Source organism: Vidua chalybeata, chromosome 8 (genome assembly GCF_026979565.1).
Source record: "Vidua chalybeata isolate OUT-0048 chromosome 8, bVidCha1 merged haplotype, whole genome shotgun sequence".
NCBI classification, from domain to species: domain Eukaryota; kingdom Metazoa; phylum Chordata; class Aves; order Passeriformes; family Viduidae; genus Vidua; species Vidua chalybeata.
Window position 1 is genome coordinate 17,973,645 of NC_071537.1, and position 14,123 is coordinate 17,987,767.

A 14,123-nucleotide genomic window follows, 5' to 3' on the forward strand; every position below is an offset into this window, starting at 1 on the left:
TTCCAGCCACAGGTATTACCCATATTCTAGGCCCTACTCAGCACATCACTTCATGCTCTTGAGATAACACATCCTCAGCAGGCTACAGAAATCCTACAGCAATACAAAACAATATTGCACTGAAGACATTTCAAAATGGGAGGCTGTCAGGAGAGCTATAGCCATAGTTTTGCCATATTTTCTTCCCACACATCTTCAGGCAACTCCAGCACTCACCCTACTAAAAAATGTCCCCAACCCATTGGTTTCATTTTTCTTGTACAAAGACCATTCATTCAACTCTGCTGTAACAGAATAGTCACAAGCAACACATGGGAGAGGATTTGAAGAATGACTGCAAAGAACATAATACCCAAATACAGACCATACTGCATCAGGTGTCAGGCATGAGACTAATTTAAGCACCAAATACTGCAGCCTCTCATCTATAAAATACATTAGAGCAGAGAAATGACTCAGATGGAAAACAGCCTGCATAAGCAAGGTAGATTACTAGGATATCCCTAGGGACTACAAAAAGCAGTGTTCTTTATTCCCATCCTTATTCTATTTCTGTCTATAAAACACAGGAAAATATGCTGCAAGCAAAGGAGACACTGTCCTTGATGTGTAGAATATTAATGTTTTTATAAACCATGTCCATGTCTGATCCAGCAAAATGTGAGTCTATACTCAGCATCTAACTTGAGCAAAGATTTAATTTGATCTGTGCTGGCCATTGGATCAGCTCTCAGTGTTGGTCAAGTACCACCCAATCTGGGGAATACCCAGTGAAAATCTTCTAGGCATACTCCACCTTCACAGTGACTGTCTCAGAGCAACCTACTCAACAGCATTTCCTGTCATTTCAGAGACGTCTCTGACTCAGCCCCTGTATCAGCAACAGGCTGTTCATTTGTGTGCTTACCTGCATTAGCTGAATCACTCCCCTGACAGGAAAGGACCTTGGTCTTGTTTACACTGGGCCTAGAAGGTAGTAACGGAGAACCTCCCAACCACAAAAATTGCCTAATGTGAAAAAAAAAACCCCAAATAAAAAGCCATTTAAAAAAAGGAAGGCAAACAAGCCAGACACTTTTGGAGTCACAGCAATCATACAAATAGAGTCTCTCTCCAGGGACTTCTGGAGAATGATTTTTTTATCGAACACCAAATTTTAAAGACATCTCAAAGAGAACAGAAGAAATGCTTTCCATTGTAGCAGCACAAATATTTTGCTTGCTTTACATTTCCTTTCAAGGTTTTCCTGTTGGAAAAAAAGAATCAAAGATTGCTTTTCTTCATCAATATTTTTGAATAGCCCTAATTTTTCAGAAAAAAAAATCTGTTGGCTGGGGTTTTTCATTGAGTGCTTTTTTTATAAATCCTATTCCAAATTTGAATGAAAGAAATACAGTCTTCCACTGAACAGTTAAATTCACCTGCACTCTGGTAGCTGTTAGGTACTGTAATGTCTAGCACTTGTTAGCATTTATGAAGAAAGTGCAACCTCAAACTGGAAATAGCAACTGAGGAAGAAGATTGCACTTTATATTTTTGCATCTGTCATTGACATGGATCTGAGACATGAGAGAGTAATTTTTACTCTGCAGAAAACATATAAATACTAGGAGAGAATAACCCTGTTTGTTTTGCAATGACTTAATTAGTTCATTCATAAATGGCTTTATAACCCCTGCAGAGATGATGCAGAACACTACAGACTCATACCATCTTCAGGAGTGATTTAAGCATATATCCTGCAATCAATGAGAAAGGAGGATTAACTGGGACTTGAAAGAAAAGGCTGAGTCTTGCTGAATTAGAGCACTACGTGAAGCATCTAATTATTTTCTAAACTTTGCAAAAAATGGCACCATTAAAGCAAATTGCTTCCATTAGATACAACCTTATACCTTAACACATGTGGCTCAACAGCCTGTGATGCAAGCTTCTCAAACACCCTGGTGAGGGGCAGGTGCAGGGGATGACTGTCACTGCAGAAAGCATCTTGACAGGAGGTTATGACTGTGCTCAGCAGGCCAGATTCACACATCACCTGACGACTCTTCTCTGACTTCACCAAGGACTGGATATGATCAACCAGAGCACACTGGATTTCCTGGGAAAGCTGAAATGAGCACAGAAGTAAAGCCAGAGAGCTGGAACCAAACTGTATAGGACAACTGATTTATTCTGTTTTAATTTGTTTTTCAGTTGTCAAATCCCTGAGTGTAAACATCTGGTCCAGAAAAGAAGCCCCTAAGGCAAGAGGCTCAAGCAGAACTGCATGGCTTTCCATCAAGCTCTGCACTAAAACAGTGTGCATTTATTCATCTGAGCAGCTGCCTGGCCAAACACAGCTCAGCTTTCCTGCCTCATCTCTCTGGCAGTGAAGGAAGAAAACAATGAGCTGTCATTCAAAAACAAGGCACTACCACCGAGGGCAGGTTATTAGGCAGAAACTCCAAGACCAACACAGGAACTCAGAATATGTTTACCATTAAGCCTGTGGAGAGCCATATTGGCATGAACTACTCTTCATTCTAAAAGCACTGTACTTAAAACTGTATCAAACCATGTCACGAAAAAAATTAAACACTTCTTTATATGTTTTGCTGAATTGAAGCTTTGCTTCATTATTGCTTCTTAATGATCTTTAAGTCTCTCAATTCTCATAAATTATCTTCAGAGCAATTTGTTCCCAGTTAGAAATGTATTGTACCCCATTCACCTAACTAGATTTCATGTAAAAGTAACTGGATCATACATTTAAACACAAATCTTAAAAAGATGAATTATTCCCTATTTCAAAGAGCTTCCAAGCTTTCTCACATGCTCTTCTAGGAAATAGACATGCAAACTTTTAAAGAAAAGGACAACAATGGTGACAGATGCACAAATAAAGACAATGGGATTTGATTTTATAACATAAATGAGAAGCAACTGGATTCAGAAGAAGCTTTTTAAGTGTAAAGAGGAATTGAGCTCTTTTGCATTCAACCAGACAAAGCCAATACAGGACAATTTCAAAGCCAACAAGCAATTTGTTTTCGAAGTGTCCCCAACTGCAACACTTAGAAAACAATGCATACATTGCAACATACATACTGTTTTTGCAAACTCAACTACCATTTGTCATATCTGAAGGGTGAGTTCTTTGGATAGCATTTTCTTCTCTCTGAAGGACTATTCATTGCCAGGGACATACATTTCACTGTACATTGCATTACACACAGAAAGTTCCACCAGACTGAACTACATTATTACAGAGTGTTTCAAAGTCTCACAACTTTTAAAATCTTTTAATTAACATTTTACTCCATTTCTGACTATATGCGGGAACGTATGTGTAAATAACACTAAGCAGAAAATGACACAGGTCTTGACTAAATGAAGCAACTTGTTTATTCCAAAATAAATCCAATAAAAGCATAATAGTGTACAAAAAGATTGATTGTTTTCATTAGGCTAGCAGCTCTGTCAATACCAATATTGCCTTGTTTTGAATAAAATGAGCTGTTTTCATGGATCTTTGTTCCAGTAAAATGAGATTTTAGTGGAAATATTAAAGGTGGCCAAGAAACCACACTGTGTATTTCTGTATGCATGGATTGATTTTCTTAACACTTATTACTTGCACTGTGAATCAGGATATTGAAGGTGCAGTTAGAATGCAGCTGAGCTCTGCCTCAGATTAGAGTTTTAAAGGCAAATGTCACCTACCAATTTGCCCAATATGCTTAAGTAGTTCCCAGATTCTTTCTCCTAAGTACCATAGTTTCAAAGCTTGGTAGCTGAATTTAGTTCACTGTTATTAGTCTTCCAGGTTATTATGCTATATTCAAGATAAGCAAAAATAATGAACTTTTGTCACTGTGCATTCACTTCAAAAGGGTGTAATTTCCTTAGATTGAAGAACAAAACATCATTATGTGTGCAGAAATACTTGAAAAATTTTACTTTTTTAACATCTAAAGGGAGAACAATTAATTTAGCCTAAATTTAAAACAGGGATAAGTTTCTTTTTAAAAGATGCAAAATCCTTATTGATGGACAATGTTTTACTTTCACAACAGTGACTATGACAGCAGCTCATCCTGTAAGAGACATGGATGAAAACAAAAAGGAAAAATCCAGCTGCAGAAGCAATAGTATTACTTAGTAAAAGTATAAATAATTTACATGATAAATTGTGTGAGTATTATATTTTTGTCTGTATTCAGAAGAAAACTGCCAGGATGATGAGACAAAACTGAAACAAGCTTTTTTTCTCTTCTCAAAAGTTCTTTCCTTTCCCTTACCCACCCTTGTCAGATCTGGATCTCTGACATAACAAACGGGAAGGATTTGTCATGACACTCTGAAATCTTAAAATTTCAGTCAAGGATGACATGTGCCTGAGAGGAAACTTCTTTCTTTTCAAGGTAGAAAATACGCTGTGAATATCCTGGGCCACATATCTAAAGTGGATGCAAACCTGTCTCAATTTACTGAGTGTTTGAAACATGTGCAACAGTCTTAAATTCAGAGCAAGAAGCCCCTTAAGACTTTTTTATGAAAGTCTGCAGTACATCCACAAAGCCATTATTTCGTCTTATCTAGCTGTTAAATACTGTGGCACTAGAAAAAAAAAAATAGTAACCTATTTGGAACAGCATATATCTACCCAAAGACTAATTCCTTCAATTATTTTCCTTCTACCCTGTCACTAGCCACTGAGGTTAAACCTTTTGCATCAGACCTTACCTGACTCCTGTGTTCCAAGTAGAATCTCCTGGCACAAAGATTCATGCAGTGGTATATGTTATGATTAAAGCTAATAAAATTCCAGCCTTATATGTTTCTGTCTGGCAGCATCAGTGAGCTTCCCAAGCTCTGAAATATTCTATTCATTCTCGCTCTCATTCAATGATTTTTCAATAGAAATAGCCAGGAAGATTCTATTTTTCCTTTATCCTTTTTTGTGGGTTATTTTATGAGAACTCTTCAAGACATTTGTTAACTCCTAGCTAGGGTTTGACTCAGGACCTTGCATAATAGTGGTCCAATTTTACCTGAAGCAATCATATTCACAACAGAAATACTAAAATGCTACCAGTAATATTCTCTTATTGACTAAGAGAAAAGGAGTGAGAGAAAAAAAGAAAATATGAGCATGCTTAAATACATAACTGGAATTTGTGCTCTAGGCCTTCATACTTTTAAGAACACTGCCACCTACTGAGGATCTGAAGGCTCTTCTTACAGAGCTCAACTCCTGGAGCCAATTCCAATTTCTTGATGACACTCGTCCAATTAACCCTTCTACTTATTTTTCAGAAATTAATTACTGTAATTAACAAAATTTCACTAGCTCATGGATTGATTCCAATAAACAGAGTTGGAATGTGCCAGCAGTTATTTATTCCTTTCAGAGCTCTGGATGAAGAACCCGATTTTATTTCAGTCCCTTCATATGTACTTTGACTGCATTCAAGTATTTTAGACCAAACAGCCAATACGATATAGGCAGTATCTTTATTCAGAGTGGGTGTGTATATATATGGCAGATTTGACAAAGAAAAACACATTCTAAGCTGCATTAAAAGTTTATGGACCATTAGGTCTGAAGTGTCAGACTGTTCTTGTTGCTAGGCCTGTTGGCTATACGTAAAACAGTTTTCAAGGCACTTCTACATTATGCCTTTGCAATAACTATTCTGAGACCAAAATCCATATACTGCATCAGGCAGGTACAGAAATGCTTTGGCAAACTGACAGCCAATAGTTTTTCTTACATCTACTACAATAGTTGTTCTTACATCTACTGACTCAGTGAAATTTGTGCTGTTCCTCCTGACAATGTTTTAGGTAAATTTTAGCACTGCCACATTTGCAAAGACTAAGCAATTCCTGAAATGAAGCTACAGAGAAGTAGAAGACACTGTTTAGATGGTATTTTGATATGTTCAGACTCACCGGAGCATATCCGTCTTTGTACAGCTTTGGCAACAACCTCACCATGACACAGACAGCACCTGGATGTACAATGGTGCAGTCTCTCATTTCCAACCTGCAGTAAAAACACACATCATAATTATCATTAGAACAGCAAAGAGGTTCTAACACTGTTCCAGCAGAGCACAGCATTAAATCCTCCTAGTAGCAACCAGTCTCAGCACTGGAAACTAAGCAAACAATACAGATGACCCGGAACAGCTGGATGCCTCCTGAGAGTAACAAAGACAGGACATCACCTGCTCATGAGCTGACATTTCAAGGACTTGCACATTCACAGATGTGAGGCAGCCTCTTTAAGCAAATTTTGTCTTTGAAGGTATTTGCAGAACAGAAAACAGACAACCAGAGGAATCACTGATGCATCAGTCCACAATCAGTGTTATCCTTTTATTTTCTAGAAGTTTATAACTTGGGTTATACACTAACTTTAGTACTTTAAAATAAAATGGAAATAAGCAAAGGTGAGACAGTCTTGATGAAATCAGTATGCCACCCTCCCCTTCCAACACTAGAATTTGCCTAAAGTAGTAAAAATTCAATTTGCCTAAAATTGAATATCTGCTTTCCCACCAGTTTTCATTTTTTTCCACTTATGACCTTTATATATTCAAGCACAGGAAGGAACTGAGGAATCAGAGACATCACAGAGAAGATCTGCTAATGCCATGATGCAGGCTAGAGGTCAAATATATCTCAAAGATGAACCCACAGCACAGCAAATACTCTAGTTTAGGCACTACAGGCTCATCCTGTTTAGAGTATCATCAGCATTTCTGGGTGCACCTCTGAACTGGAATTGTGATGTGCACTGTCAGAAATATCTGTCCCAGGCAGATCTCACACAAAAAGCAAAGGCAACACCTAATGGCTGTAATTAGACTGACAAAATAAAGCACAATATGCTTTATGAACTGTATAAAACACAAGGTACAAGAATAAGAGTAAGCATTAAAAAAAAAAAAAAAAAAAAAAAAAGAAGAAGAAGAGTTTTACCAGGGACATAAAGGAGGGTAAAAAGGCTGCAATTAAACATGTTTGTTAGCCACTCCCAAAAAGGCTCATCTGATACAGCAGAACAGGGAGTAGTGTGTAGTACACTGCCACACAGTGACAAATAATTTTTACTGCACCCTCAAGAAGGATAATTTCAAATTAATTCCTCATTTGCAATATTTTCAGTGCAATAAATCAAAATCAGGTCTGGTATAAAGAGTTGCTGCAGCAGTGGCTTCAGTGTCGATACATACACCTGTACTTGACATGAATGTGGGCAAGTTTTTAAATGTCACAGAAAAAAGTACACTGAAAATACACTCTCATCTCCCTGAGAAAACCCAGACCTTTTAAAAGAGAAAAATCCAGGCTCACTAAAATCCATAGGGACAAAATAAAGCTGCCTGGAAACAAACCTGCCCAGGTGAGCCAGAGTGTGCCCAGGTGGCCAACAAGGCCAATGGCATCCTGGCCTGCACCAATAGTGTGGCCAGCAGGAGCAGGGGAGTGATTCTTCCCCTGTACCTGGCACTGGTGAGGCTGCACCTCGAGAGCTGTGTTCAGTTCTGGACCTCTCACTACAAGGACATCGGGGTGCTGGAGTGAGTGCAGAGAAGAGTAACAAGGCTCAAGGAGGATTTTAAAGAATATTATATAAGCCTTATCTCCACCCTTCTCTGTGGTTTCCTCTGAGGCCCTCATTTTATGGCTGCCTTAGTACAAAAGCTGTGCTCCTGTTCCAGCTCCTCATGTCTGCAAATACCCCATCTCTCACACTCCTGCCCCAGGGATATCCAATCAGCCCTGTGACTCCACTCCATCTATCTCACCCGTTTCATGGTGTGAATTGCAAATCTGCTCTGCATTAGTGCTACTTAAATAAGATAAATAAGAGATTTTGGGGACAAAATGAGATGTCACAAAGAACCTGAAGAGCCATTAGCACAGTGAGCTGTCTGTAGTAACAGCAGCTGCAGCAGCCATGCTGCTTGGGTGGGCACAAAGAAGGGCTTCCCTCCCAAAGAAATCAGCCTCCGTTAACACAGCTTGCAGCAGGCTATGTCTAATCACCAGGAACAAAAGGAAAACCAGAGACCCCATCTGTCACAAAAGGTGTTTCAAACATTACTGCAGGAGCAGGAACACAGAGGGCTGGTTTTTAGATGGGTAAGACAGAGTCAATTCCCCTGTGTCCCAGAAGCTTGCAACATCATTGACCACAGGACAGTGGAAGGGGCTAGAATATTATCCAGCATTAAAATACTAACTTTTCTATGTATTAGTCACAGGCTTCTGCAGGATCACCCCCTTTCCCTGCCTCCTTGGGAATATTAAATATGTGTTGCAAGATGGGGCATCACAGGCTACCTACACTCACTGCATTCAAGTTCCTCCTTTCAAGCTCCATAGCTGCTGCCTGAAACCTTTTCAGGGGGAAGTGTGAGTGTGGACTACAGCTAAGAGGAAGCTGCATTAGGGGAACAACAGGCTTGCAGAAACAATGGAATTTCTTATTTTTATTTTCATAAAATTTACTGTTGCAAAAGGATTCAGGCTGTATGGCTTGAAGACTGTCAGCTTTACAGTACATGTTCCTCTTTTGTGTTTGCATACACTTGTCATGGATAGTCTCCAACCACCCCTAGCTAATCTGGCCTCCTTTTGTGCCTTCATGTCCCAGAACCAAGACAAACAATCCCAAATCAGACAGACACTGTGAACTGAAAGGGTCCCAGTTTACAGGATTAACATCTCCACAGGTGGTGTTCAGTAACTGTACAGCATCATATCTCAGCAGGCAAAACAACACAAGGAGATAGGAAGCCTTGCTCATTTCAGACCTAGTAATTTCAGAAAGACAATCAGAAGACAGAGCCACATCCCTCCCAGCATTGCCCCAACCTAATCTTTCTCCTGTAACATCCCTGAGCCTCCCTTATACACACACTTCAACAACAGACAGGGTACTTCTCACAGCTACCATCATCTATGTACTCTATGCACATGGACCCATATTCTCCCAAATCAGGCTAGGAAGATCTGCTTGGAAAAGAGCATTTATTCCTCCCAAGCTACCAAGGCCTCTCCCCAGCACTGAGTATCTAACCAGAAACTTCCAGTGGAATTTAAAGAGTAAACAGGGAGCAAACATCTACATGACTACTTTAAAATCTCCTGCACAGGGTACAAAGAAATCCACCACATGCTTTTTTACTTGCTTCAAACAAGTATAAATATAACCAGAAATGCTTATTCAGCCTGCTTCAGTACACAGGGAAAAGTTCTGCTGACTTCAGTGACTGCTGCTATGAGTGGCAGACATCATGTCTTGGTCTTTAATTTGGAAGATGACTTTGCAATAATCTACAGTAAGGGTTGAAGAAATCTCACACTTATCAACTTAGCCTTTTCAAGCATAACTCCAACCAGAAACAAATTTGATTAAATGATTGAGATTCAAGATAAGCTAGAGAAAAATGAATGGACTGAAAAATCTCATGAGTTACAAAATGCAGGTGATTCAGAACTGATTCACAGCTGACAGCTATGCTGATTTCTGGTATGGTCTTCTCTTCCTACCAAGGATATATATTTTGACATAAACCTTCATTCAATGAAGTAGGCAGCATGACTGTTCCTTTTCCTATTTTATCTATTTAAGCATGAATAAATGAGAGTGTGTCTGCACATGTACTTGGACACACACGCTTGAGGGAGCATTTAAAATGCCTTAGCGTAACTTTTATTTTTAATGTATTGAGTGACTGGAAGCAGCTTTCCACATAACTGAAAAAGTCAAAATTGATCAGAGCAGGTTCAAGCAGTGACTAAGCACAAGATTTAAGCAACCTTCTTCTAAGACTCCATTCCTGCTCCAAGTTTGTAGGTGTCAGAATCTTCAACATAAACTCTGCAACTCTTGGGGCTGTGTGCCCCACTGCTGCACTAAATCCTTATACCCCAATTTTTTCCATCATTTACCTTTCCAAAAGCATTGATTTCTGCTGCCTGGAGGACTGGGAGTTGGGGTTGAACGGATTTGTTTACCCTTGGCAGGTTATACCACACATGACCTCAGTTTACTACCATATAAAATGCACATATCAGCCTTAGTACTCTATTTCCTGTAGCAAATAAAGGCTTACTTCTCTTCAGGGTTTCCCCATAGCATATAGGCAGAGGCACGTAATTCGTTGCTTGGTCTTTTGAAAGCAACAGGATGCTCTTCTTGAGCTTGGGGTGCCTCCTGATCATCTCTTGCTTCTTCTCCCATCTCTGGCTTCCTCTCCTTAAAGTAGCTTTCCTGATGGAGGGTTCCTTTGACCATATGATCAAGAAAACTCAGAATCCAAATGCAGTTTTTTAGCCATCCTGGGAGAGGTTCTGAAGAACAGAATGCTGCATCCAAGAATTCTGCAAATGTCCTTGTCTTCTCAAGGCTCACAGGAATTTGCCTTTTCCCTTCTGTCCAGAAGCATCCAAGTGATCCGAGATCCTCTGCCATCTTTTCAAAGAGACCATTCCTCTGGAAGAAGGTGCTGTTGACAGGGTCTAGGTGCAGGGCTGCAGTTATCCCCTGAAGAGCATAGAAAACCAGCTCCAATATACAATTCTGTCCAACTGCTGCCCACTGCCCACATGGAGGGTCCTGCAATGCACCTTCCATGTCTGAGAGGAGGGACAGGAGCCCATTGAATCCACTGCAGGTTCTGAAAGCTGAATGGCTCTTGGGACTCTCCAGTATCCTCAAGAGTGACTACCAAGAAGAAAGAAAACAAAAGAAGCACTTAAATCAAGGGGAAAAGAAGCTTTAGAATATTTTAAAATTGCAAGTTTGCACATAAATTCTTTCACTGAAATTTCACTCTTTGAGGGAGGAGGGGAAGGTGGTCAAAATAAAGGTCATCACTGCACAACTTCTCCTCCCTTTCCCCATATACCCAATGAATCATACAACCAGGACTTAAATGCACCCTTAGAAGCTGCTAAAGCACTCAGCCTAACAGGTACAGAACAGGAGGAAGCAAAGAGATCAAATTTCCTGTTTTACATATCCTAGTCATTTTGGCCAGAGGTAGTTTCATATCTTTGGCTGTTCTTTTACCAGTCTTCTCAGACTCAAGCAGCTTGCCTTTGACCTAGCTAAATGGAAATAAAGATTAAATTGCAAATACCCTCACATGGAAACTGGCAGGAAGGCACAGCTCTCTACAGACAGGTGTTCCTGCAGCCCTGAATGCACATGAGAACCCACACTAAACTTCTGCTCATATGACTGACAAGGCCCCAAAAAACCAGCAACATGGGATGGCACAAAGAATATTGCAAATAGCAGGCTCTCCTCATTAAGAAAGACAAGAATACCTTTTCTCAGGTGAGGTATTTTTAAAGTTTGCACAACACTTTAGAGGAAAAAAGCCATAAAAAGTAAGATCTCAAGACAGTGAAGTCATTAGATTTCATCTAACTTCAATAGGCTTTAAGCAGGTTATAAGTGAATGCCACTTGACATATATAAAAACAACTTAAACTATTTGCCAATTTTGAATGTTATGGGCTTGTCATTTTGAAACAAATCTGGAAAATTTATTAAGAACTGTGGAAGTAAAATTGGTGAGAAAATGGAGCTTGCAAGGAAACAGTCTACTGCATTTGAATATAATTGATCCCAAGTTTTTGGGGTGTCGCACAATTCATTTTGTACAGGGACTGTTCAGATTTGATGCTGTACCTTTGCACATTAGAAAGGGTTAATTTTACATATAGATCACCCCAAGAGATATCCAATGAAAGAGCTTTACTTCACAACCTCCTGAGGAGGAACAGCTTTTAACAGAAGTATATCTGCCCATAACAGGACCTAGGACTGTGAGAAAGGGTTGTGAGAACTGAAGGGGGAGGGAGCACTCTATTACTGTCATTCAATTTTGTATGATAATGTATCACACCAGGCAGAGACTTCTGAACAGGGAGCAAATTTAATAACTTAGAGCTGAAGTTATCGGGATGGCTTTAACGCATTCCAGAGTAGGTCAACAGTAAACACATTTCCTCCAGCTTTAACTCAGTTAGAATTTAATCACCTGTGAGTTAGTATTCCTCTGTCTTGAATCTATAAAACTGATGTCTGCTGGAAACCCCATAACTCAGTTACTGCTAACAGAATTTATTTCACACATTCCATTATTTGTTATTCCTCATAATTGTCCACGTGCCACACTGGAATATGGCAGTGCTAATTGCATTTGGGTTCAGGCTTTAACAGCTAAATATACATTAGCAAATCAATCTGAATTTGTGTGTAACACAATCACAGTCCCAATGGATAAAGAAAATAAATTCATTTGCTTACATTATACTTTAATACAGTTATCATTTGCAAAATTAGACACTGAAGTTGCATTTATTTTCATATTAGTTTGGACACCATACTCAACTTTTCCACAGATACTGTTAAAGTTTACTATTTCAAATCAAAGCTACAAACTTCATCCTTTTAAATTTTTTTAAATAACATAGTTCTTTTGTTATAGACACAGTTATTATATTATACAGAAAAGTGAATTTCATTCACACTTGACAGAGAAGGTAGAAAGAAATTTTAAAATCAGTGCTTACAACAGTGCTGCTTTTCAACTGGATGCCTATGACCTAAACCACAATAAAACACCATGATTCTTTCTTCTGTTTCATTGTTTAGGGATCAAACACTCTGGGGTCAATAGAGGTTATGACTAGTTCTTTCTCCAAACATTCATAAAATTCTTCCTTTCCATTGCCTCATCTCTTTTTACATGACACTTGTGTTTGTGAGAAATGACAAAATTAAGGACAGCAAAGTTTCAACCTTGAAAACTTATCAGAATGAAGCTGTTCATCTCATACCTATCTTGGCTCTTCCAATCTTACTGCTTCACATCTTACATCCTCTCTCCACTTCCATCCACATTTGTTTCTCCTTTTTCTGTCACATTACATAGAACTGCTCATACAATTGTGCCTCTAGCATTTCAATTTTTCCCTCCTGCATTACTATTTAAGTCTTCAAAATACTTTGTAATCTGATACTGAGTGAAGGTATTGACCACACAGGCATTGCTAAAAACCAGAGTGCCCAAGTTACCATAATCTAGAGCTGGCCTATGGCTCTTTCTTCTGCTCTTACATCTTGAAAAAAGATAGTTCCCAAGAAAACAATGCCCAAGTGAGAGCCACATGAGTTACCTTCAGAAGATCTAGTTTCAGATGCAGTTCCCAATGAGTGGAAGAACAGAGGGCCCCAATAACAATGCTCATATATTCTTCATAATTGATGACTGATAACTTCTCCAAGATGCTGAGAGTAGCACTCCTGTAGCACTCATCATCCAAAAATATCTTGATATATGGCACCATTCCATAGTCCTTCAGAACAACTAGGGACAAACACATTATCATTTGTTAAACTATCCTTTGCTTGTAGTTTATACAGGCAGATTTTCAGTGTTGGTGTGAAGTGCCACAACAGCAGGACAGGTAAGAAGAGCACCTGGTTAAGCTAAAGATGTTGCAAATGGAATGGCTAAGAACAACTAAGGATAAAATGACTGGATGACCATGATTTCCAATCATCAGAGATTACAGGTTCCCAATACAATAATGAATGAAAAGGAAAATACACCTTAGTTTCAGTTTAAGCATCTCTTTCATTTAGGAAGGGAACTTTTTGATAGTTTCTGAAAATATATTTACACTGTCCAAGATGCTGCAAACATGAATTCGAGGGTTCCAGAGTGAATTGAGTGGATTCTAGTATTCAGTAGCATTCACTCCTGTACTATGTTCCACAAGATTCTCTACAAGCAGACTTCTTAGGTATAACACAAATAGAGGAGTGTTCCTCAGCATGGACCTGATCCAATCAAGATTTCAAATAACAGATATAATGGAAGAAAATCTGGATGAACAAACAATACACAAGAGTCAAGTACACACTTTTTTTATTTTTTACAAGCTAATTTGGTGCATCCTATATAAACACTTCAGGAGTATGCACATGGATGAAGGAAACAAGCTGACTACTGGGACAAAGCTCATTATGCAGGATGAGAATACTTTTCTCTCATTTCTTCCTAGTGTAACACGGTCATTCCTACACTTCTTGCTTT

At 39.0% G+C, this 14,123-nt stretch overlaps 1 protein-coding gene across 1 annotated transcript in view; it reads right to left on the bottom strand.

The window, feature by feature from the left end:
* WDFY4 (WDFY family member 4) overlaps positions 1-14,123 on the bottom strand; it is a 113,464-nt gene that overhangs the window by 88,932 nt on the left and 10,409 nt on the right. The window contains exons 10-14 of the mRNA XM_053948975.1: positions 13,201-13,391; positions 10,122-10,732; positions 5,941-6,034; positions 1,896-2,110; positions 908-1,008 (exon numbers count right to left, since the gene is read on the bottom strand). Coding sequence (XP_053804950.1) covers positions 908-1,008; positions 1,896-2,110; positions 5,941-6,034; positions 10,122-10,732; positions 13,201-13,391 — 1,212 coding nt within the window. The remainder of the gene's footprint in view (positions 1-907; positions 1,009-1,895; positions 2,111-5,940; positions 6,035-10,121; positions 10,733-13,200; positions 13,392-14,123) is intronic.